The following is a 24,343-nucleotide window of genomic DNA, read 5'->3' on the forward strand; positions in this document are numbered from 1 at the left end:
CTGAGTTTTTAATTGAGAAATCTAATTGATTTTAACTGACTAAACCAATTTAACCAAAAGTCCACACAGAGTTCTGGCTCCGAGGGTTAGCTGTGGCCGATGTGATCCCAGGTTCAGATCTCCCTGCCAGCAGGCATCCCGTAGGTGGCAAGCGGCCTTCTTTCCCCCTCCCCCTCAGCCGCCACTCTCCCTCCCAGCAATACGGAGATGATAACACTGGCCTACTGAGTCTGATCAGGCTTCTGTATGGACTACAGAATCAAGCATGTGAAGTGCTTTGAATGCAGAGTATTCTCATTAAACTCTAGACCCTGGTTTCTCTGTTAGCCAATTAAAACAGGGGCTCCACAAAGCAGGGGCCAAAGGTCTGGGCCCCCCTCTGCTCCATCCCAACTCACCTGACCCAGCAGGCCCAGCCTGGCCTTGTCCCCCTCTTCTTGGGCCACTTGGGAAAGCTTCCGGAGCATCTGCTGAGAAGGAGGAGTTGTGACATCCAGGAAGTGGGTCAGGGCCTGGGAGAAGGTGCAGGCAGGAAACTTCTTGCCAGCTGCCCAGTAGCCGCCTGGAAGTGAAGGGAAAACAGGAGATGGACTTTCAAACAAGGAAGAGAGGAAGGCAGCTGGGGAGAGATTTAGCATGGAGCAAAGCTGGGTTGTTAACAAACCAGGGGCTTTCCTTGAGGCTTTCCAGTTCTACTGTTGCCCTGATCCCAGCTGCTACTCCCAGCCAATATCACCCACCCACCGCATGAGAAGGTGGCCAGGCCTTGCTGAATAGAAGAGGTAGTTTTGCAGAGGTTTTCTTTTTTGAATATTATAAAAAATACATTTTAAAAAATCCTCTGGCATTTATTTATTTACTTCCTCTCTACCCGCGCCTTTGTCCCCAGCAGGGGCCCAAAGCTGCGTACAGACCTTCCCCCCACCCTCTTTTCCACTTCACCCTCACGAGAACCCTGCAAGGCAGCTACGCTGACCGTGGTGGGTGGCTGCTGCTCTCCCGGCAAGCTTCTGGGGCAGAGGGGGAATCTGAACAGGGGTCTCCCAAATCAAACTTTTGGCTGCATGTCCAAAACAACTCCAGAGGCTGGGGCGGGTGGTGGTGGTAAGTGGAGGACAGTGTGTCTTATCCTCAGTGATTAGGGCCATACTGAACATTTGCCTGTAAATATTCCCAGGGTGCAAGGTGTGCTTGGGGGGGGGGGATTTCCCCCAATGTTTTGGATCTTTTTCCTGTTGTTGAAGTTGATCTTCACAAACTGCAGGTCTCATTTGCTCCTGCTGTCGCAGCACCATCCCCCCCCCCTCCCAGCAGGTGACATGGTGAGTATAATGATAACATCATAATTGGCCTTGCAGATCTGGCTCCAAGATGAAGTCATGGAGGAAAAGAAAGCCCATTCAGAGTGAGAGCAATACGAACAAGCGACACATTGCCTTCACTAGGGATGGGTGCTTGGGAGGCACTGAGTGCTGTGGGAAGTTTTGGCTTCCAAATGACAGTGATATTGGATTTATATCCCACCCTCCATTCCGAAGAGTCTCAGAGCGGCTCACAATCTCCTTTCCCTTCCTCCCCCACAACAGACACCCTGTGAGGTGGGTGGAGCTGGAGAGGGCTCTCACAGCAGCTGCCCTTTCAAGGACAACCTCTGCCAGAGCTCTGGCTGACCCAAGGCCATTCCAGCAGCTGCGAGTAGAGAAGTGGGGAATCAAACCCGGTTCTCCCAGATAAGAGTCCGCACACTTAACCACTACACCAAACTGGCTCTCCAGTTGAAGCGTGAAGCTCTCACACTTTCCACACTGCACAGACTTCTGCCCCCTTTTGAGGCTCCCCAAATAATGAAATGGGGGCTAGGTGCTTTGGGCAGTGGACAGAAGTGTTCATAAAAAGTGCTCCATCATTTCAGCAGCCACGAACCACAAAGAAAGGTGAGGTATAAATGTTCTAATAAATAAACATTCTGTGAGTGACGTCACTGTGCCACCTGCACCCGCCCCTGCTAGGGAGGCCAGTTTTGAGTCTTCCAGGTACAGCTTCAAATGCTACAAAGGGATACTGGCCACAGAGATCTTCGTTCCCAGAGTCTTGCCCTGACTTACGGTCACCGCGTGTTTCCAGTCTGATGATCTGATCCGAGGGGGGGGCATCTGTGACACGAGCCATGATTCCATCCACAAGAGCTTTCCAGTTGCTAGGGAAGATCCCAAGATGGTCTCCAGGGAGATACTGGATTTCCTGATTACTCTTGCAGGAAAGTTCAATCAGGAGGGTTGTCCGGCTGAAGCGACAAAGAGAAAACCGGGCCCACCCAATGTCTGGCAGCTGCCGGATATCCTTCGAAGGCCAAGGGGCAGGATGCATTTGCCCAAGAGTTAGCAGAGGTGGGGAGAATTACAGCCTCCGACTTTCTGAAGGCTTCTTGACTGTTTATGGAAAATGTGGTCAACCATATCTATTTTTTAATCAGATCTTTCACTGGAATGAGGGAGGCCTTTGAACTGTGCAGATCATTATATGGGAACCAACAGAGTACTTGGGAACATCATAACTGGCCCTCAAGAGTTTCTAAGTGGTATAAAACTTTGCTGCTAATCTATGCTGCTTCATTTCCCACCTATTCTTCTGCTGTATGTGAAGTCATTTTGTAGTGTGTCAATTTCCCCTCCCCCTTTAAAGAAACAAACATTTTATTTAAAAAGCATGCAGAGATGTCTGAATAGGGATGGGAGTGAGAAAAATGAACACAGCTGGAAGGAAGCAAAGGTACTGGAGCCTATTGAATCATGCAGATTCCACAGACACCATTTTGGATTGGCCCCACATATTATTCCTGTGGGTTTCATCTCAGCTAAATTCCATACAACTAAATCCTCTGCTCCTGCAGCAACACAAAATGCCCTCAGAACTGGAGTTCCTGGGAGATGGGGGAGGGGGAGGTGACAGGGGGCTTTCTGCACACATGCATGTGGATTCATCCCTATACATATAACTGAAAGCAGAAATCCTAAATACAATGTCATATTTATTATAGTCAGGGCCTTTTTGTAGCAGGAACTCCTTTGCCTATTAGGCCACACACCCCTGATGTAGCCAATCCTCCAAGAGCTTACAGGGTTCTCTGTACAAGGCCTACTGTAAGCTCCAAATGCATCCATATTTTTTAAACGATTAAGTGCTTTCCCCAAGTGCAGGAGCATTAACTGTCAGAGCTGCTCAAACATAATTCTCGCATACTCAGATACCCTTTTTTGTTCCCTTTTCTTGTTATTCTAAGCCCTTTGGGGGGGGGGGGGACTCATTCTCATCATTTGTTTATTTCTTTTGTGGCTGTTTATACACAACTGTTGCAAAAAAAAAGGCATCAGCACTTCTGGTAATACTTCTATTAAATTTCTTGAGTTTCTGAGGGAAAGTTTCATCCCAAGAAAGGAGGCAGTATGTAGGAAACTGGAACTTTTAAGTTTTTGTGTGGAAGAAAAACTACAATTCTGCAGTCCAAGCTGTCTGCTCACGACCTGAGGGACTCAGGGACTGGCAACCTTCATAAGTGACCAGAAAGCCTCACCAGGCCTCCACAAATATATTAGGGGACTGTCTTTGGTACCGGTCCATGGCCCTTGGGTTGGGGACCACCAGTATAAGGCATGTGACTAATAGGTACAGGTCCTAGAAAGTGGCATACCTGGACTGTAAACTTTGCAAATTGTGCCGAAATTTGAGCTTTGTTAGAATCACGTTTTTCCCATGCATGTCACCGAGTGCTAGGAAGAAAAATAATGCATGTGTTATTTCAACCTTAAGTCATTATAGACATGACCCCCTGCAGTTGCAGGAAGTTCAGCAACTTTACAGTCCCCACAAGTGCTTCCTTGTTCACCTCAAATGCATGGATGTGGCCCATACACACAAAGGAATGCATGTACAAATTAGGACTCTCTGATTCATGGTGGGGCCTATGCACGCCCCAGGAATCTGGGAATGAACTTGTCGTATTCATAACCCCAGGCATACATCTGATTGGGGCCAGGTGATTAGACTGATTCCCCCTTTCCTATTCAGGGCAGCTTTGCAGGGACCATTTCGGTTTGGAGGAGTGGTTAAGACTGCAGACTCTAATCTGGGAGAAACGGGTTTGAGTCCCCACTCCTCCTCCACATGCAGCTGCTGGGGTGACTTTGAGTCAGTCACAAGTTCTCTTAGAGATGTTCTGCCCAAGAGCAGTTTCTATCAGAGCTCTCTGCCCCACCTACCTCATAGGGTGTCTGTTGTGGGGAGGGGAAGGGAAGGGAAAAGAGATTGTAAGCTGCTCTGACACTGAGTGAAGGGTGGGGTATAAATCCAGTCTCTTCTTTTTAGGGAAAAGAAGGTGCTAGAGGTGTGTTGTCTTTGTAGAAATATCTTGAGGAATATCAATCAATCAATATTTATTTCAGTCAAAGACCAGAACAGCAATAAAGGAAGACAACAAGACAACTCATAAGAGTACAGTCAATGAAATCAAGGCTCTTCCAAATATTTCCTCTTACAAATTACAATGCAACAGGTTGAGCAGGTATTGCAGCCCTTCCTTGGCAACACTTCAGCCCTGGGTTCCTGGCCATGGGATGGGAACGATGCTGGTCACTCTCACAGGTGGGTCAGCACTGCTGATATTACTTTGTCAGCAACATTTGACATGGTTGATCATGACCTGCAAGGGACAGCCTTGCAGTGGCTTGTCTCTTTCGTCCAAGATCAGGGACAAAGAGCATCACTGGAGGAAAGGGTCTCATCACGGTACCCTTGGGTATGTGGTGTCCCCCAAGGGGCAATTCTCTCCTCAGTGTTATTCAACATCCTTATGCACCCCCTTGCGTAGCTGGCATGGACCGTTGAACTTGGGTGCCATCAGTATGCTGATGACACCCAGCTGTATCTGTTGATGAGTGACTGGCCAAACACTGCCTCAGGAGGTTGCCCAAGGGACTGGAGGCCGTAGTTTTTTTTGGGGGGGGGGGTTAATTTTATTTAGTAACATATGGTAACAATCTCTATTTTTTGCATCCTTAATAACTTCTTTTTGTCTATCCCATATATTACTTTCTAACCCTCCCCCCATTACTTGACTCCCGCCGATGTTATTTACTTAAAATACTAATATTCAAAGGTACCCTTAACTACTAAAAACAAAGATTAATATTGTTCTTCCTCCTAAGACTTAATCATTATCAAAAATTGTCCAATGTCCTTTTATTTTCCACTCTTTTTCTACATATCTTCTGAACTTTTTTCACTCCATCTTAAAAACATCTAAGTCATAGTCTCTTAAAATTCTTGTTAATTTGTCCATTTCACTCCATGTCATAACTTTTACAATCCAATCCCATTTTTCTGGTATTTTTTCTTGCCTCCACAACTGGGCATACAATATCCTAGCAGCTGAAAGCAAGTACCAAATTATAGTTCTATCTTCTTTTGGAAATTTTTTCATTTGTAATCCCAACAGAAAAGTCTCTGCAACTTTCTTAAATTCGTATCCCAAGATCCTAGAAATTTCTTGTTGAATTATCTGCCAATACTTTTTTGCTCTTTCACAAGTCCACCACATATGGTAGAAAGAACCTTCATGTTTTTTACATTTCCAACATCTATCTGGCATCTTATTGTTCATCTTTGCCAACTTTTTAGGAGTCATATACCATCTGAACATCATTTTAAAACAGTTTATAGAGTTTTTCCACAAATATTCCCAAGTTTCCATCTGTATTTCTTTATTAACATTAATTGCCCACTTAAATCATTTGAGATTTCACTACTTCATCTTCCATAGACCATTTAAAAAGTTATATATATAATTTTGAAATTAATTTTTCATTGTCTCCAAGCAGAACTTTTTCCATTTCTGTTTGCTCTTTTCTTATTCCTTCAGTTTTAATATCATTTTCCACCAAGCTCTTTATTTGTTGCATTTGGAACCAATCATGTTTATCATTCAGCTCTTCAGCAGTTTTCAATTCTATTTTGCCACTTTGTATTTTTGATTATACGACAACCACTTTTCTTCACCCGTCTCAGCTGTTATTTTCATCACTTCAGCTGGCACTATCCATAATGGTTTTCTCTCATCCCCATATTTCTTATATTTCATCCATGTATTTAGCAAATTGTTTCTTATATAATGGTGAGAGAAAAAACCATCCATCTTTTTTCCCCATAGTACATTTAAGCGTGCCAGCCAAATTTATTTCCATGACCTTCCAACGCTAAAAGTTTTTTGTTTAACAGCATCACCAATTCTTTTATCCACACTAAACAAACTGCTTCATGATATACTTTTAAATCTGGTAATTGGAATCCTCCTCTCTCTTTTGCATCTGTTAAAATTTTCATTTTGATCCTTGGTTTCTTCCCAGCCCATACAAACTCTGAAATTTTCCTTTGCCATTTATTAAATTGTTTACTGTCTTTCACAATCGGAATAGTTTGAAACAAATATATTATTCTTGGCAGAATATTCATCTTAATTGCAGCTATTCTGCCAAGCAATGACAAATTAAGTTTATTCCATTTTATCATATCTTCATCCATTTTACGCCATAGCTTCTCATAATTGTTTTTAAACAAGTCAATAGTCTTCATTGTTATCTCCACACCCAAATATTTTACCTTAGAGGTAACTTCACATCCCGTTATCTTCTGCAGTTCCTTTTGTTTGCTTACTTGCATATTTTTACATAGAAGTTTTGATTTTTCTTTATTAATACACAGTTCCACCAATTCCCCATATTCTTGTATTTTAGCTAACAACAAAGGTGTGACCTGTATGGGATTTTCATTTATAAACATTATATCATCTGCAAATGCTCTGTATTTGTAAGTAAATCCTTTTACTTTTAATCCTTCTATTTCTTTATCTTCTTGGATTTGCATCAGTAAGATTTCAAGAGTCATTATAAACAACAGTGGGGAAAGCGTACAGCCTTGTCTTGTACCTTTGCTAATTATCATGTCTTCTGTAAGATCTGCATTTATACATAGCCTTGCACGTTGTTCAGTATATATTGCTTTTATCATCCTTATAAAGTTTTCCCCAACTCCATTTTCTCCATTACTGCAAACATAAAGTCCCAATTTAAATTATCAAATGCTTTCTCTGCATCCGCAAAGAATAATGCTACTTCCTTTTCTGGATGTCTTTCATCATATTCTACAATATTTACAACAGTTCTAATATTGTTTCTTATTTGCCTTTTGGGGAGAAACCCCGCTTGATCTTCCTTTATAAAATTTATCAAATGTTGTTTAAGCCGTTCTGCCAAGATTCTTGTATATATTTTATAGTCATTATGTAATAGTGAGATTGGTCTATAATTTTTTACATTCATGACATCTCTATCTTCCTTTGGAATCAACGAAATAACAGCTTCCTTCCATGTATTTGGTATTTTCCCTTTTATTCTTATAATGTTCATCAATTTCTGAAGTTTCGGTATTAACTCCTCTTTGAAGGTTTTAAAAAATTTAGCTGTATATCCATCTGGCCCAGGTGCTTTTCCATTTTTCATTGCATTAATTGCTGCTTCAATTTCTATTTTTTCAATTGGATCATTCAAGACTTTTCCCATATTTTCTGTTAAGGGTGCTATTTTAATGTTTTGTAAATACTCTTCCATCTTTTCTTTCTTTATTTTAACACCCTTAAATAATTTGGCATAATACTTAAAGAATTCTCTTTTTATTCCTTCTTGATCTACCACCTCTCTTCCATCCATCACAATTTTATTAATAATTTTACTTTCTCTCTTTTTCTTCAGTTGCCAGGCCATATATTTTCCAGGTTTATTTGCTTCGTCGGAAGATTTCTGCTGCAATCTTTTCAGATTCCATTTCAGTTCTTTATTTAACAAATGTCTCATTTGTGTTTGTAATATTGTAATCTCCCTCATAATTTTCTTTTTCCCTGGCCTTTTTCTCAGTTCCCCTTCTTTTTTCTTCATTTCATTTTGAATGTCCAGCATCTGTTTTTCTTTTGCCCTCTTGCTTTTATTATTCAATGTAATCAATATTCCTCTCATTACTGCTTTATAAGTATCCCACACCATCCAAAATTCTATATCTTTATCGTTTATTTGGAAGAAAGCTTTAGTTTCATTTTCTAGAGATGTCACTATTTCTTTATTCTGTAGTAAATCTTCATTCAATCTCCATCTTCTCGACTTTTTAGACAATTTTGTAATCCACATTACTGGGTTATGATCAGCCCCTATTTTAGGTAAAATCTCTATTTTCTTTGTTATAAGGCCCAAATCTTTAGTACCCCACAACATGTCAATTCTGGAAAAAGTTTTATGTCTTGCTGAAACAAAGGTATAGTCCTGCACTTCAGGATTAAATTTCCTCCATATATCCTCCAAATTTTCTTGTATGACCAATTCAAAAAAAGACTTTGGCAATTTTCCTTCATTATTTCCCCCCCCAGACCTATCCAGTGTGTTCTTAATTGTTCCATTAAAGTCCCCCATTATCAAAACTTGATCATATGTCACTTCATCAAATCGTTGTATAATGTCTTTTTTAAAAGCATCCTTTGCTCCATTTGGTGCATACAGTCCCAGTAACAACGGGTTTTTTTGCATTTGATATTATTTCTACCACTACAAATCTTCCATCTTTATCTTTAAACACTAGTTTCGGGTCCAATTCTTGTTTAATATAAAAAATCACTCCCCTTTTCTTCTGTTCAGCCAATGAATGAAATTTTAGTCCCAATTGCTTATTCCATAAAAATTTGTAATCCTTTTGTTTGATATGTAAACAAACTATATTACAATTTTGCTTTTTAATCCAATGATTTTTTGTGGTGAATTTAGTCCATTTACATTCCAAGATAATAATTTGTAATTCGTCATGGTGCAAATTCTTTATGTTCTTCATAAAATCCATGCAGTTCCTGTGTGCTTGTAATTGTAATCCTTTTTCCTTGTAGCTCAAAGCTCAAACCTTCAGGTATTATCCATCTATACCTCATTTCATTGTCCCGTAATTTTTCTGTCAATTTCTTATATGCTCTTCTGTCATTTATCACTTGGCAACTCCATAATTCTTACTCTGCTGCCTCCCACTATCAATGTCTTTCAAAGTTTTTATTCATGATTTTTCCCACCATTTCTTTTGTCATATATCTTATAACTACATCTCTTGGTAGATTATTTTTTTTGGCATATAGTGAGTTCACTCTATACATATAGTCATACATGTTTCTAGTCCCTTCAGGATCTTCCTCCAAAAATTCTGCAATTATTTTTATTATATATTCTTTCAAATCAGTTTCTTCATTCTCAGGTACTCCTCTCAGACGTATCTGGGTCTCCATCAATTTGCAGTCATGAATTGCCACTTTGTCTTGTATTTTTAACAAGGTGGAATCATGTACTTTCACTCTTCCTTCCACCTCTTGCACTTTTTTTGATGTCACCACAGTCTCATTTCTGAGATCCTCTATATCTTTTTTTAGCTCTTCAATATCTTTTCTAATTTCTTTCTTGGAAGCAGTTATCATCTCCTTCATCCCTTTCATTATCCTGGCTTCTACTGCATCTAATTGGTCTTGCATTTTCTCCAGTGAAGCAGTCCTTGCACGGGTTTGCTTATGGTCTGACATGTAAAAACACTGAAAATTTTTACCTCACCAAATTAAATTTCAACTATCAGATTTAAAAGAGTGAGACTTGCTCTTTTCAATAAGCCTAATTTCGCTGTCCTCAGAGCCTCCTGGGCTCAGATATTAATTTTTAAAGTTTTTATTTTTTCCAAAATGGCGGTCGCGGCTTTCTGCCTCACTTTAAAAATGTTTTCCTTTTTCCTCTAGAGGCTTCTAAAATGGTTATTAACAGTAATGTCCAATAGTATTTACCTTATAATCGTCACCTCTATTGGCTCCGCCAATTTTTAATGTCCCGAACACTTTAAAAAATTTATTTAATTTTTAGCCTCCTAGCAATGGCCGCTGATGTTTTTCTATGATATTATAGTCCTAGAGTAGGCTGGCTGCTTCAATGATTTCCCTTTTCCATCCGATACTTCCTGCTTTGCTTGCCACCAAATCCCGTTTTTGCCGGTAGAGATATCTCACGATACCTGATGTATTTCCTGTGTTGGCTGTGGGAGCTGCAAGTCTATGACGATGGGGCTTTTTTCTCCAAAACCACAAGTAGACAAAACAATAAATTCCTTTCCACTTTTTAGCACTGTCCTTTAAATTTACAAAGTTCAAATTTCACCCCTTCTCCCCTTCTTCTTCCAAGCTTTCTAGATTTCAATTTCCCACCTTCTGATTTTATTTTGTTTAACTTTAATTAGTCCTGGAATGAAAGATAGCAATCTGTACCTTTTCTGTAGTTATCCAGATCAACACCGGTCTTGTATAGCTTTAGATGTTTAGCAGTATCAAAGAAGATTAGGATCCTGTCGAGCTTATGTCAAATAAATGACTCTGGAAACTTCTGCAGATGATGAAAATGCAACTCGTCTCCGGAGATCCCTCAAAGGAGCCCCCCCCCCCCGGACTCCTTTTTAGCCAAGGTAAATCTCCTCAAAGTTTCCTGTGCATATCTTGGACTGATCTCTGACTGAGAAAAGTAAGCAATAGGCATTAGATTGCCTTCCACTACCCCAAACAGAAGTTCCAGCCTGCTTCCCTTCTGAGAAGCAATTCAGCTCGGCATTTTCCAACCCCGGAAGTCCTTGGGACTGGAGGCTGTGGTTGACTGGCTAAAACAGAGCCGGCTGAAAGGAAATCCATCGAAGACAGAGTTCTGGTGGCTGGGCTGGGGGAGGGGGATGGAGGGTTGGGATGCCAACTCCTGGCTGTTGATAGTGTGCCCCTAACAACTGGACTGTCAAGAGCCTGGGTTTGATTCTAGATACCTCCCTTTCAATGGAGGCCCAGGTCAGAAATGTAGCTAAACTGGCATTTTACCATCGGTGTCAGGTAAAACAGCTGGTTCCCTTCCTGTCTCCCTCTGACTCAACCACAGTAATCGACGCAACAGTCACCTCCAGGCTGGACTACTGTCACATGCTGTATGCTGAGACTGACCCAGAAATTGTAACTGGTCCAAAATGCAGCTGCATGGGTTCTTATGGGAACTCCCTTTACAGAACAGATCCACCTGGTGTTTTATCAGCTGCACTGGCTTCAGAACATAAAGAAGCCATGTTGGATCAGGCCAATGGCCCATCCAGTCTAACACTCTGTGTCACACAGTGGACAAAAAACCCAGGTGCCATCAGGAGGAGGTCCACCAGTGGGGCCAGAAGCCCTCCCACTGTTGCCTCCAGACTGGATCAGATCCAAGGTTTTGGTGTTAACCTTCAAAGCCCTAAACAGCCTTGGGCCAGCAAATCTTCGGGACCACTTCTCGTGATATACTCCCCAAAGAGCATTACACTCAAGTGAACAAAATCTGAGGTGATCCATGGCCCAAAGAGTGTTTTTGGCTGTCCTCAACCAGAGCCAAAGTTTTCGGCCCTGGCTCCAACCTGGTGGAACACTCTTCCAGGTAAAATCCAGGCTTGGTGGGATTTAGTGCAATTCCACAGGCCCTGCAAAACAGTTTTTCCACCAGGCATATGGCTGAGGGCAGCGATGGGCTTCCACCTCTGATTGGCTTCCTTCTCTTCTTGACTGTTGCATTGTATTTTATGTATTTGATTATATTTCCCATATGTATTGTATTTAGAATACAATACATACGGGAAATATAGATAGTTCATAAAGATTAGATAGTTCATATGTTTTATTAATGACGTCACTTGCTCTGAGCCTGGACACAAGGGAGGGTGGGTTATAAATTGAATAGATCAAAATCAATCAGTTGTCACAGGCACACTGGAGGGCTGTTTTGTGTCCACACCCTCAAGAGAAGTCCCCATTTATTGAAACCACAACAAGCCCTGGGAAAGAAGGTGCATTTGAGCATGTGTGCAGGAGAACATACCTTTCCCCAAGTCCAGGGGCTGAGAGTCATAGACAATCCTGAAATTTTTGGGATCCCAGGTTTCATTGCAACTGAACTCTTTGGGTAACTGGATGCTGTGTTTTCCACGGATGTTGAAAATTTCACAGGCACTCTTTCCAGACACCAGAAGGGGTGATGAAAATGCAAATAATAATGCATATTAATAAGTTGTTTTTACTAAAAATATTCTATACAATTTACTAACAGTTAACCCCAGATTGCTGCTGGGGCAGGTGATGTCCAGAGTAATTCAGAAACAATTAAACACTTCTAGTCCTAGCCCAGATGAAGCCAGTCACAAACCAGTCACAAGACGTGCAAATATGTTGCTTTTAGTTTATTTTTTTTTTAAATAAGCTGTCATCATGATCACTTTGTTTCTTCCACTTTCATTATTCATTACCTGTTCATTTGTTTCTTTTACAACACTTAATGTCAGTTTTTTTAATGTTATAAGAACAAAAAGGCAGATTTTTAAAATTTGTAACAAGTCCTTCACACCATCTGCCAATCAGTGGGGGCAAAGTTACACAGATCTTTTGGGGAGTACACACAGTGTCCCAGGACTCCACCCCTCAAATCATTTGTCCTCATGGCTTGTTGGTTCCTTCCAGTCTCATGTCTGCATGAACTGGCAGTAGACACTGCATCATGGTTATTGTAGTTACCTTGAATGTATTCACTGCCCAGACACGAAAAGTTTCCTCCTGTCCATTAAGTTCATCCCCTTCTCCTGTCAGGGTGACTGGAGAGGCCCCCAGCTGTGCAAGCTTTTGGTCAACAGCATGGGCAAAGGCACAAAACTCTGGATACATGCTTGACCCCAAGCCAAATACAGCATATCTGTTCCAAGAAGAAATGTGCATTAATGATATTTGTTGATGAATCAAAAGAAGGTGATAACACAACAAGAGCTCAATAATTCCCAGAAGTCCTTGATAAGGAGCCATGACATTTAAAGTAGTATGAAACTGATAATAAGCTTGTACTCTAGGTAGGGTCATAAGCTTGTGGTTTTAAAGTTTATAGATTTAAAGCCAAGAAAAAGAAAAGAAAAAGCCAAAACCCATTTTTGGAGTAACCCCCCCTAATCATCCCGTGATAAATGCAGGACCCCCAAAGTTACCTGAATTTGTTACTCAGCTGTTTCATAGTCAACAGAGCATTCTTCAGTTTCTGCAAACAGAAACAAAGAGAATTGTTTCAGTTGAACTGGCAGTCCCCATTGATAACAGGAAGCAAAATGAATGCAGAATGTATTGGAAAAATTACTTTTCCGTTGCTTGGTGAATCGCCATTTCCAAAAGTGCTGGTCACAACCAGAAGCAGAGTTTCTTTCTCCAGGTCACTGAGATTGTAACTATCCATGCAGATGACCTAGAAGAACAAACAGGCTTCATCTAGACCCCCACGTTCCTCAGAACTTCAGAACAGCATGTAGTGTTGGGAAGGGGCTGGAGCACAGAGGCTGAAAGCCCAGATCCAGTCCTTCCTTGGCATTCCCAATTCCAGACCGCAGATGTCCCCGGAGACCCTGGAGAGCCACTGCAAGGCAGAGGAGGGAAGACGGAGCCAGATGGACTGGCTCTGCGCAAGGCAGCTTAGAGTGGTCACATAAGGCCTTAACAGAGGAACATCCCACAGAAAAGAGAGGCTGTGGCTCAGTGGTAGAGCATGTGTGGCATGCAGATGCTTCCAGGTTCAATCTCTGGCTTCTCTGGGTCTACAATTCCCAGATGGTGAAAAATGTTTCTGTGCTCAAGAGTTTGGAGCTGCTGTGGCCTGTCAGAGGAGAATGCCAGGCTAGACGAACCAGTTGTCCAACTCCTGAGGAAGCTATGTATATTCAATGCACATGGATGTATTTTTTGCATAGGCTGTCTGATGAAAGCCTCAGGGCTGAGGATGGGGCCAGCAGCCAGGATTCTACCCCCCTCACACCTTACAAAAGGCATCCGGGGATTGTAGAAAGGCTGCCTGGATATCTTTGTGTTTTCTTTCCTTCCTGTCTCCCAAGAGGAGTCCTCCTGTTACCTGGGGCCTGAAGGCACAGCTGAAGAGAGCACCCAGGTGGTGGGCCAGCCTCTCAGATCTCCCGGTCTCCGTGGCGTAGAGGATGGTCACTTGCATCCTGGCCACTGTGGCTCTCCACATCAGCGAGGAAGCAAAAAACACAGCCCTGGGGGAAAGAGGCAGGAAGCCTTGGTCATTTAGCAGAGGGGAAATTCTATCTTGACTTCTTTTTTTAAAAAAAGTCAGAAGGAAGTTAGTTTTCTTCTGATCCTTATGCAGAAAAGATTCCAGGCCAATCAATTGGGAACTTAAGGAAGGGACCCCAGCATAAGCTGTAGCATCCAGTTTCTACCTGAAGGATGGGGCTCATATAAATTGTGCACAAAAATAACTCTCTTATTTCCAGGCCTTTTTTTGTAGAAAAAGCCCAGCAGGAACTCATTTGCATGTGAGGCCACACCCCCTGATCTCACCATTGTTTCACACAAAGTTTTCTTGTAGAAAAATGGGTATGCCATCCCAGAAACTTACTTTGCCCAGATGCAAAACTTGATCTCTTTTTTCCTCGGCTTCCGTGCCTCATCTTTCCAGCTGTGTGTTTTCCAGGCCTCCACCTTGGAAGAGAGAGGGAGTCAGACCTTCTCCCTTCGCTTTCTGATTTGCCATGGAACGAAATGCTGTGGCTTCTCTTGGCTGCCTCCTCCCCCTCCCCCAGACCTCCCTTAGCCTACCTGGAGTCCTGCCTGCTACAGCATGGGGGTGGTGCTGGTTGTTCTTGTTAAGTGATGTGGTGGCAAAAAGGCCAATGCAATATTGGGCTGTATCAACAGAAGTCTAGTGTCCAGATCATGTGGAGTGATGGTATCGCTTTACTCTGCTCTGGTTAGACCTCACCTAGAGGTTTTGGGCACCACAATTTTAGAAGGATACAACGAAGCTGGAATGTGTCCAGAGGAGGGCAACGAAGATGGTGAGGGATCTGGAGACCAAATCCTATGAGGAAAGGTGAAGGAGCTGGGGATGTTTAGCCTGGAGAGGAGATGACTGAAGGGCTGTCATATAGAGGACGGTGCAGAATTGTTTTCTGTGGTCCCAGAAGGTTGGACCAGAACCAATGGGTTGAAATTAAAATGTTTCCCCCTAAACATTAGGAAGAACTTCCTGACAGAGCAGTTCCTCAGTGGAACAGGCTTCCTCAGGAAGTGGTGGGCTCTCCTTCCTTGGAGGTTTTTAAACAAAGTTTAGATGGCCATCTGACAGAAATGCAGATCCTGTGAATTTAGGGAGAGGTATTTGTGAATTTCCTGCATTGTGCAGGGGGTTGGACTAGATGACCCTGGAGGTCTCTTCCAACTCTATGATTCTAAGAGGGACACACTTTTCCAAAGACTCCGCTGCTCAGTGGAGGGGGTGGGAGGGTCTTCAGGCTTACCACCTGCACCAATGTAACCAGCAAAAACAGCTACGGGGCGGGTGGGGGTCCCATTTGGTTGTTTTGGACCTTTGGGTATCATTTGTCGATGCTGTTGGGAGAGGTTGCAAATACAGTAGAAGACAGAAACAGGATACAGGATGACCCTGGCAGGCTGGAAAACTGGGCTAAAACCAATAAAATGAATTTTAACATGGATAAATGTAAAGTTCTGCATTTAGGTAGGAAAAATCCAATGCATGGTTATAGGATGGGGGAGACTTGTTTTAGCAGTAGTATGTGCAAAAAGGATCTAGGGGTCTTAGTGGATCATACGCTGAACATGAGTCAACGGTATGATGCGGTGGCTAAAAAGGCAAATGCAATTTTGGGCTGTATCAACTTAAGTATAGTATCCAGATCACGTGATGTGATAGTGTCACTTCACTCTGCTCTGGTAAGACCTCACCTGGAGTATGGTGTTCAGTTTTGGGCACATTTTAAGAAAGATATAGACAAGCTGGAACGGGTCCAGAGGAGGGTAATGAAGATGGCAAGGAGTCTAGAGACCAAGTCCTATGAAGAAAGTGTCATGGATGCTGGGGACCCTGCAGAGGAAGACGAGTCTGCCAAGGAAACTGTACCCCTGCCACCTGCACCAGTACCCCTGCCTCCTGCTGAAGAAGATCCCAGCCCCCCTGCCTCGCCCTCTCGGGTGGCTCGTGTGCGTGACCGCCTCCGTCAGGACCTCAGGGATCGGAGGAGGGCGGCACGCTCACAAGCAAGACGCTCCCTGAGTCCTGAGTTTTGAGAGGATTCTGGCCCTCCTAAGAGCAAGGATGCTTGAGTTGTAACAGGATCCTGGCTGCCTCCCAGAGCCAGCAATTAGCCCAAATGGGCAACAGCCAGCAGAGGGCTATATAGCTGTGGGCTTTGGGAGGAGGCTTTGTGGAAGCAACTAGTCATCTCCCTGACGTTCTAGCATCCACTCCGGCTTGACTTTGGTTCCTGACTCCCTGACTTTGGCTTTTGACTTCTGGACTCCCTGACCTCGGCTTCTGGACCTCGGACCTGCGATACTTGCACAGCGATTTGGATTTGGCACCTCGGACACTCTTGCTTGCTGGCTACAGACCTCGGACTGCCTCTGGACTTTGCCTGACCCGGCCCCAGCCGTGACAGATTGCTTCCACCCGACAAACACCCGCTCCACAGGATGGAGGCTGAAGCAAGTGAAACCACCGAACTACTGGCTGCGCTCCAAGCCCAGGTACAGCAGCTAACACAGGCAGTAGTGCACTTGCAGCAACAACCTGCGGCCAGTGCTCCAGCCAAGTGCCCAGTTCCCCAACCTGACAGATTTGGGGGTGCCGTGGAAGAATTTCCTGCTTTCCTGGCACAGTGTCAGCTGTACCTTGAACTAAGAGCACGGGACTTCCCCAATGACAAGACGAAGGTGTTTTTTATCATTAGTCTGTTAAAGGGGCAGGCGGCCAAGTGGGCCACACCCCTACTGGTTGGGTCCTCTCCCCTACTGACTGATTACCAGGGGTTTGAGGCCCACCTGTCTGCTGCCTTCTCCAACCCAGTCCAAGCAGCCACAGCCAACCAGAAAATCAGGGCCCTGAAACAAGGCCAGTCCTCGGTGGCTCAGTATGCCACCGAATTCAAGCTCCTGGCCCAAGACTTGGCGTGGAATGAGGTTGCTCAGATGGACCAATTTACCGAGGGGTTGGCAGAGGAAGTCCTGGACGAACTGGCCAGGGTGGAGCGGCCCCCCACGCTCCAGGAACTCATCACCCTCTGCCTCCGCATCGATGGCCGCCTGGAAAGTCGCCGCCAAGCCAAGACCCGAGGGCGCCAGCTCCCTGCGCCATGCCACTTGGCTCCTCTCCCATCCCCAGCTAGTACCAGAGACGAGGGTGAGCCTATGCAGCTTGGAGCTGCTCGACCCCGCCTGACTCCAGAAGAAAAGGCCAGACGCCGCACGCAGAACCTGTGCCTCTACTGCGGCACGGCAGGCCACTATGCCTCTGGCTGCCCTGCTAAACATCGGATACCCGGACCTACATTGCCACCGCCGCCAAAAGGCCAGCCCCAGGCGTAAGTGGACCCTCCAGCCTGGGGCGACTAGCTGGGTCCTCCGAACAACAGGCTGATACCCCGGGCCCGTTCCTGCTACCAGTCAAACTCCGTCTGCCCGATGGACGCTGGCTGTTCGTGTATGCCATGCTGGACTCGGGAGCGGCCCACTGTTTCGTAGATGCCGCCTTTGTAAAGCAGCACCAGATTCCAGTGCAGCCAAAAGAGACTCCAACGCTGGTGGAGGCTATTGACGGGCGCCTCCTCCGTTCTGGCCCCGTCACCCAGGAGACCTGTCCCATCATCTTCCACGTCCAGCAGCACCAAGAACAGCTGCAGTTTGATGTCGCCCGCATGCCTCGCTTCCCGCTGATTCTAGGCCTTTCCTGGCTGAAGCTGCACAACCCCATTGTGGACTGGGCCCAGCAGGAACTACGCTTCCGAGACCCATGCCCCCATCTGACTCCTCCCACCACTCTAGCAGCCGGCATCCCGAGTGGTGGTCCTCAGCTCCCTCAGAAGTATGCGGATTTCGCTGATGTCTTTGAGGAGACAGGAGCAGATCAGCTTCCCCCTCACCGACCCTATGACTGTGCCATTGATTTGGTACCTGGGGCACCACTCCCGGTGGGGCGTCTGTACCCAATGTCGGAGCCTGAGTTGGCAGCTTTGCGAGACTACCTGGACAAGAACCTGAAACGCGGATTCATCCGACCCTCAACTTCTCCCCTGTCTGCTCCAGTCCTCTTCGTGAAGAAGAAAAGTGGGGAGCTCCGGCTGTGCAATGACTACCGGGCCCTGAACAAGATCACCATCCGCGACCGGTACCCTCTACCACTGATCCCTGAACTCTTAGATCGTTTAAAGGGGGCCCAAATCTACACCAAGCTGGACCTCCGCGGAGCGTACAATTTGGTGCGCATACGGCCCGGAGACGAATGGAAGACCGCGTTTGGGACCCGATACGGGCAGTACGAGCACCTGGTGATGCCCTTCGGATTGACCAACGCCCCCGCTGTCTTCCAGAGGTTCATGAATGATGTATTCCGGGACCTGCTCGACCGCTTCGCGATCATATACCTGGATGACATCCTAATCTACTCCCGCAATCCTGCCCAGCACGCCGAGCACGTCCGCCAGGTCTTGCAGCGCCTACGAGCCCATGGCCTCTACGCCAAGCTGGAGAAGTGCGACTTTGACCTGCGCTCCGTCGAGTTCCTTGGTCACATTGTGTCACCACAGGGAATCCTCATGGACCCGAAAAAAGTGGACGCGGTCCTGACCTGGCAGGCCCCTCAGAATCGCAAAGACCTGCAGCGGTTCCTTGGTTTCGCCAATTACTATCGGCAATTCATCCCGGCCTATGCATCTCTGACCACGCCCCTGACTCAACTACTCCGCCCCAAAGAACCTTTCCACTGGTCCCCAGAGGCCGATAATGCCTTCTCCACTCGGAAGACCCGTTTTGCCACCGGGCCACTCCTGAGATACCCTGACCCCCAGCTTCCCTTTACGGTGGAAGCTGATGCCTCCAACGTGGCCCTGGGAGCAGTGCTGTCCCAGCGCGAGGAGCCGTCTCAGCCACTCCAGCCCTGCGCCTATTACTCGCGCCAACTCACCGCTGCGGAGAAGAACTACACCATCTGGGAGAGAGAGTTGCTCGCGATCAAGGCGGCTTTTGAGGTTTGGAGGCATTACCTCGAAGGGGCTCACCACCCTGTTCAAGTGCTCACCGACCACTGGAACTTAGAGCACCTCCAGACCACCCGCCGTCTCAACCAGCGCCAGATCCGGTGGTCCCTATTCTTCTCTCGCTTTGACTTCCAGATCTCCTACATCCCCCATACCCAGAACCGGAAAGCAGATGCACTCTCCCGGAAACCGGAATACGCCCCTGCTTCAACTGAGGCCGTGCCCGCTGCTCCCATCCTGCCGCCCTCAGTGTTTGCAGGCACCTCCACTTCACCCACACTCGTGGAGGACATTCGTGCTAGCCAGGCCAACGATCCCTGGGTCCAGCAACACCTCCAGGCCCTCCAAGATGACTCGGCAGGCGAGTTCACGACTCGAGGCGGTCTCTTGCTACACCGCGAACGCCTCTATGTGCCGCCCGGGCCCTTACGGGCAGAAGTGCTACGCCTGACCCACGACTCGTTGCCTGCCGGACACTTCGGACAGCATAAGACCACCCACTTGCTGACGCGAGAATTCTGGTGGCCACGAGTTCGCTCCGATGTCGCCCGTTATGTCAGCTCCTGTGACGTCTGTCGGCGGGCCAAAGACGTCCTGGCCAAACCCTCGGGGTTGTTACAGCCCTTGCCCGCACCCTCAGGACCCTGGGATACCATCTCGATGGACTTCATCACGGAACTCCCACGATCCAAAGGTCAGACTTGCATCTTGGTGGTCGTCGACCTATTTACCAAGATGGCCCACTTCATTCCGTGCCCGAAACTTCCCACAGCTCAGGAGACAGCTCAGCTCTACCTGCAACACATCTTTCGTCTGCACGGACTCCCAGTCCACCTGATCTCAGACCGGGGGCCCCAGTTCTCCTCTCGGTTCTGGCAAGCCCTCCATTCCAGCCTGGGTACTCGAGTGCACCTGTCCTCAGCCTACCACCCGCAGACAGATGGTCAGACAGAGCGCACCAATGCCACGCTAGAGCAATATCTCCGCTGCTACACCTGCTACCAGCAGGACGACTGGACCACTCTGTTGCCTCTAGCGGAGTTTGCATACAACAACGCGGTCCACTCGTCTACCCAAATGACCCCGTTTGCTGCAACCTACGGCTACCACCCTCGGTTCTTCCCGGCGATCCTGCCACCCACGAATGTCCCCGCCGTCGAGGCTTACCTGCAAGAACTCCGCGCCAGCCAAGACTTGCTCCGAGAGCAGCTACAGCGGGCCAAGGAAGCCTATAAACTGGCTGCGGACCGGAAGAGGCAGGAAGGCCCCCCAGTCCAGCTGGGGGATCAGGTGTGGCTCTCGACTCGCTACCTGCGCCGGCCTGGTCGGTCTCACAAGCTGGATGCGCGGTTCATCGGACCCTACCCCGTCATGGATCAAATAAACCCCGTTGCTTTCAGGCTCCAGTTGCCACCTCACCTCCGCATTCACCCTGTGTTCCATCGCTCCCTCCTTGTTCCAGCTGCACCCCCTGACCCAGCTCGGCCTCCTTGCCCACCGCCGCCACCACCGGTGTTGGTGGATGACGAGGAAGAATACGAGGTGCGCCAGATCCTGGACTCCAGGTACCATCGCGGAGGCCTCCAGTACCTTGTGGACTGGGAGGGATACGGCCCAGAAGACCGGTCTTGGGAGCCTGTGGACAATCTTCATGCCCCGGACTTGGTGCAACAGTTCCACAACGACCACCCCGACCTCCCAGGTCCCTTGATGGAGGGGGGCCCTGGGGGGGGGATAGTGTCATGGGTGCTGGGGACCCTGCAGAGGAAGACGAGTCTGCCAAGGAAACTGTACCCCTGCCACCTGCACCAGTACCCCTGCCTCCTGCTGAAGAAGATCCCAGCCCCCCTGCCTCGCCCTCTCGGGTGGCTCGTGTGCGTGACCGCCTCCGTCAGGACCTCAGGGATCGGAGGAGGGCGGCACGCTCACAAGCAAGACGCTCCCTGAGTCCTGAGTTTTGAGAGGATTCTGGCCCTCCTAAGAGCAAGGATGCTTGAGTTGTAACAGGATCCTGGCTGCCTCCCAGAGCCAGCAATTAGCCCAAATGGGCAACAGCCAGCAGAGGGCTATATAGCTGTGGGCTTTGGGAGGAGGCTTTGTGGAAGCAACTAGTCATCTCCCTGACGTTCTAGCATCCACTCCGGCTTGACTTTGGTTCCTGACTCCCTGACTTTGGCTTTTGACTTCTGGACTCCCTGACCTCGGCTTCTGGACCTCGGACCTGCGATACTTGCACAGCGATTTGGATTTGGCACCTCGGACACTCTTGCTTGCTGGCTACAGACCTCGGACTGCCTCTGGACTTTGCCTGACCCAGCCCCAGCCGTGACAGAAAGGTTGAAGGAGCTGGGGATGTTTAGCCTGGAGAGGAGGCGGCGGAGAGGTGATAGGATCACCATCTTCAAGTACACGAAGGGCTGTCATATAGAGGATGGTGTGGAATTGTTTTCTGTGGCCCCGGAAGGTAGGACCAGAACCAATGAGTTGAAATCAAATCAGAAGAGTTTCCAGCTCAACATTAGGAAGAACTTCCTGACCATTAGAGCGGTTCCTCAGTGGAATAGGCTTCCTCGGGAGGTGGTGGGCTCTCCTTCCTTGGAGGTTTTTAAACAGAGGCTAGATGGCCATCTGACAGCAATGAAGATCCTGTGAATTTAGGGGGAGGTGTTTGAGTTTCCTGTATTGTGCAGGGGGTTGGACTAGTTGACCCTGGAGGTCCCTTCCAACTCTATGATTCTATGAACTTTCACATATCTAGTATGAAACAAGCAGTTTTGCCCCTAGGTAGGTCCTGAAGACGTTAGCCTGATTTGATCTCTCCCAAGAAGGAATTTCCCCTCAAAACTTGGCTACTTTTTGCTCACCTGATAGTAATAGAAGGGGGAGAGGACATAGTTCAGCATCTCCTGGTGGAAGACAGGTGTGACACTGCCCGAGATGGGAGGGACAAGCCAAACCCAGTCAGCCGGACACCCTCCTCGTGTCTGATACTCGTTCTGCATGTACGTCATGAAGGATTCAGCAGCGGAATGGTGGTCCATGATGGTAACTTTTTGTTTCTGGAATAAGTCACAGAAGGTGCGAAGGCTAAACTGATGTGAATCTACTCAAGGTGTTACAGGAAGGGCAATTTTTCAGGTTTCTCCTGACCACACCTACATTTGAATGTACTGGCTAAACTTTAAACTGATTAATAGGTTTCTTAAACCTGCACCAATCCTTAATGATGCACGCCCTTCTAAAAAAACCCCATACAGCTGGTACAGTCCCAGAAGAGGCATCTGGCCCCCCGCTGCACATGAGAGGAGGAAATCCTTTCCCAAGAAGGTGTCATATTGGAAAAGGCATCTCATCCTGCATGTAAGATTCCTTTTCCAGAAAGATGTGTGTGTGTGTGTGAGAGAGAGAGACTCTTTGAAGAAGGTACCTGCCAAATACTGTTCTAGGCTAAGCTTCCCAGGTCCCAGAGGAATAGTTGCAGCCTGCTATCTGAGATCTTTTCATTTGTGGGGTTAGGGGCCGAACCTGGGACTTTCCATATGCAAAGCATATGCTCTGCCACTGAGCACTGGCCCCACAACTGAGCTTTCACTTACCTGGAAGCTGTGCAGGACAGCCACATTCACCTCTATCACAGCTCTGTCTTTCCAGAGGGAGGAGAGCTTGTGGGTGTCGAGGCCCATCCTCAGCCCCACTTCCTACAAAGCACAACAGGCAAGATTCTGTTTCTCGAGGGCCAATGACAACACACCAGACTCTAAGCCCTCCCCCCCACACCATCCCTGAAAATCTGTGATGTTACAGCACATTCCATAACATCCCAGCTTCCAAGGTGGAAGGGTCAATTATGAAAGGAGCCCCTTTTTCCTGACTCCTGAACACTGATGCTTCAGAAGACTTGGGCACAGTCTGTGCTTCTGACTGGGGGCAGGATCCAACAGCCCCAAACAATGACACATGCTCAATTTTCCCGTGGCTCTAAGCATCTTCTACAAGCAACCGTTGGTCCATGAGAAGGGCTTTGCTTGTTTGCTTATTAGTTCTCATCAGGACCACAAGGCAGTTAACAGATTAAAAACATACATAACCAAATCACATCTTAAAATCCACTGAAACCAACAAAGACATGGTGTTAAAACAATTTAAAACAGAGCTAAAATTCACTTACAAAAACCTAAAAACACAAATGAAACCTTTGGCAGGCGGGATCACTGAGGGAACGACAAACAAACAAAGGAGCCTTCACCTGCTAGTGGGAAATGAGGAGAGATGAGTCTCCCTGCAGAGAGAGAGAGTTCCAGAGTTTTGGTGCCACTCCAGAAAAGGCCCTCCCTTGGGCTGCCATCCCGCCTAGCCTCAGAAGAGGCGGGGCACCCAAAGCAGGGCCAAGAAGAGGATCGTAGAGGTCAGGGGCATGTTCATAAAGGTGTAGCTGGTCCTTCAGATATGTTTGTCCCAAATGATATAAGGCTTTAAAATGAATGGAGTTGAAGCAGGAGGGAAATCTGGCTGCTTATTGAAGCAGGGACAGCAACTGCTAAAGCAGAGGTGGCCAAACTTGCTTAGTGTAAGAGCCACACAGAATAAGTGTCAGATGTTCGAGAGCCACAAGACATGAATGTCAGATGTTTGAAGGAGGGAGGAAGGAAAACAAATAGATGGGGAAATTGTAGGAGGTAAAAAGAAAGCAACTTTAACTTCAAATGCATTCTCCAAGCCTCTGGCTGGCTTGGCTTGAAGAAGTGATTTAAAGAGAGAAAGGCCTTCTTCAAGCTGGCCCACATGGCGGTGGGGGCTTGGAGAGTCACACAAGATGTGTGAAAGAGCCGCAGTTGGGCCATCCCTCTGCTAGAGCCTCATCTTTGCAACAGCCTTTGATCAAGGAAAGGAGTTGCTTATAATGCTGACTGGCAGTCTGATTAGATGATATATTCAACACGAGCTGGGTTGGGGAAGCCTCAGCACAACTTGGATTTAACTTGTGACCACGTGTGAAGTACTGCCAAGTGACTTCTGTGAATCAATGGCCTCCCAAAAGTCCTGTTGTTAACAGCCTGGCTCAGGTCTTGTAGACGGAGGGCCCGCATGGCTTCTGCCCAGGAGACACCTGGCAGTGAGACAAACAGGCAGCGCCCTTCTG

The 24,343-nt window shown here is 46.8% G+C and overlaps 1 protein-coding gene across 1 annotated transcript in view; it reads right to left on the minus strand.

Moving 5' to 3' along the window:
* Positions 1-24,343, minus strand: part of NOS2 (nitric oxide synthase 2) — a 64,869-nt gene that overhangs the window by 19,257 nt on the left and 21,269 nt on the right. The window contains exons 8-18 of the mRNA XM_060259386.1: positions 22,800-22,901; positions 22,068-22,262; positions 14,550-14,632; positions 14,040-14,184; positions 13,278-13,382; positions 13,132-13,181; positions 12,674-12,848; positions 11,985-12,117; positions 3,689-3,767; positions 2,106-2,284; positions 399-562 (exon numbers count right to left, since the gene is read on the minus strand). Of these exons, the coding sequence (XP_060115369.1) occupies positions 399-562; positions 2,106-2,284; positions 3,689-3,767; positions 11,985-12,117; positions 12,674-12,848; positions 13,132-13,181; positions 13,278-13,382; positions 14,040-14,184; positions 14,550-14,632; positions 22,068-22,262; positions 22,800-22,901 (1,410 nt within the window). The remainder of the gene's footprint in view (positions 1-398; positions 563-2,105; positions 2,285-3,688; positions 3,768-11,984; positions 12,118-12,673; positions 12,849-13,131; positions 13,182-13,277; positions 13,383-14,039; positions 14,185-14,549; positions 14,633-22,067; positions 22,263-22,799; positions 22,902-24,343) is intronic.

This window comes from Heteronotia binoei, chromosome 18, assembly GCF_032191835.1.
Source record: "Heteronotia binoei isolate CCM8104 ecotype False Entrance Well chromosome 18, APGP_CSIRO_Hbin_v1, whole genome shotgun sequence".
NCBI classification, from domain to species: Eukaryota; Metazoa; Chordata; class Lepidosauria; order Squamata; family Gekkonidae; genus Heteronotia; species Heteronotia binoei.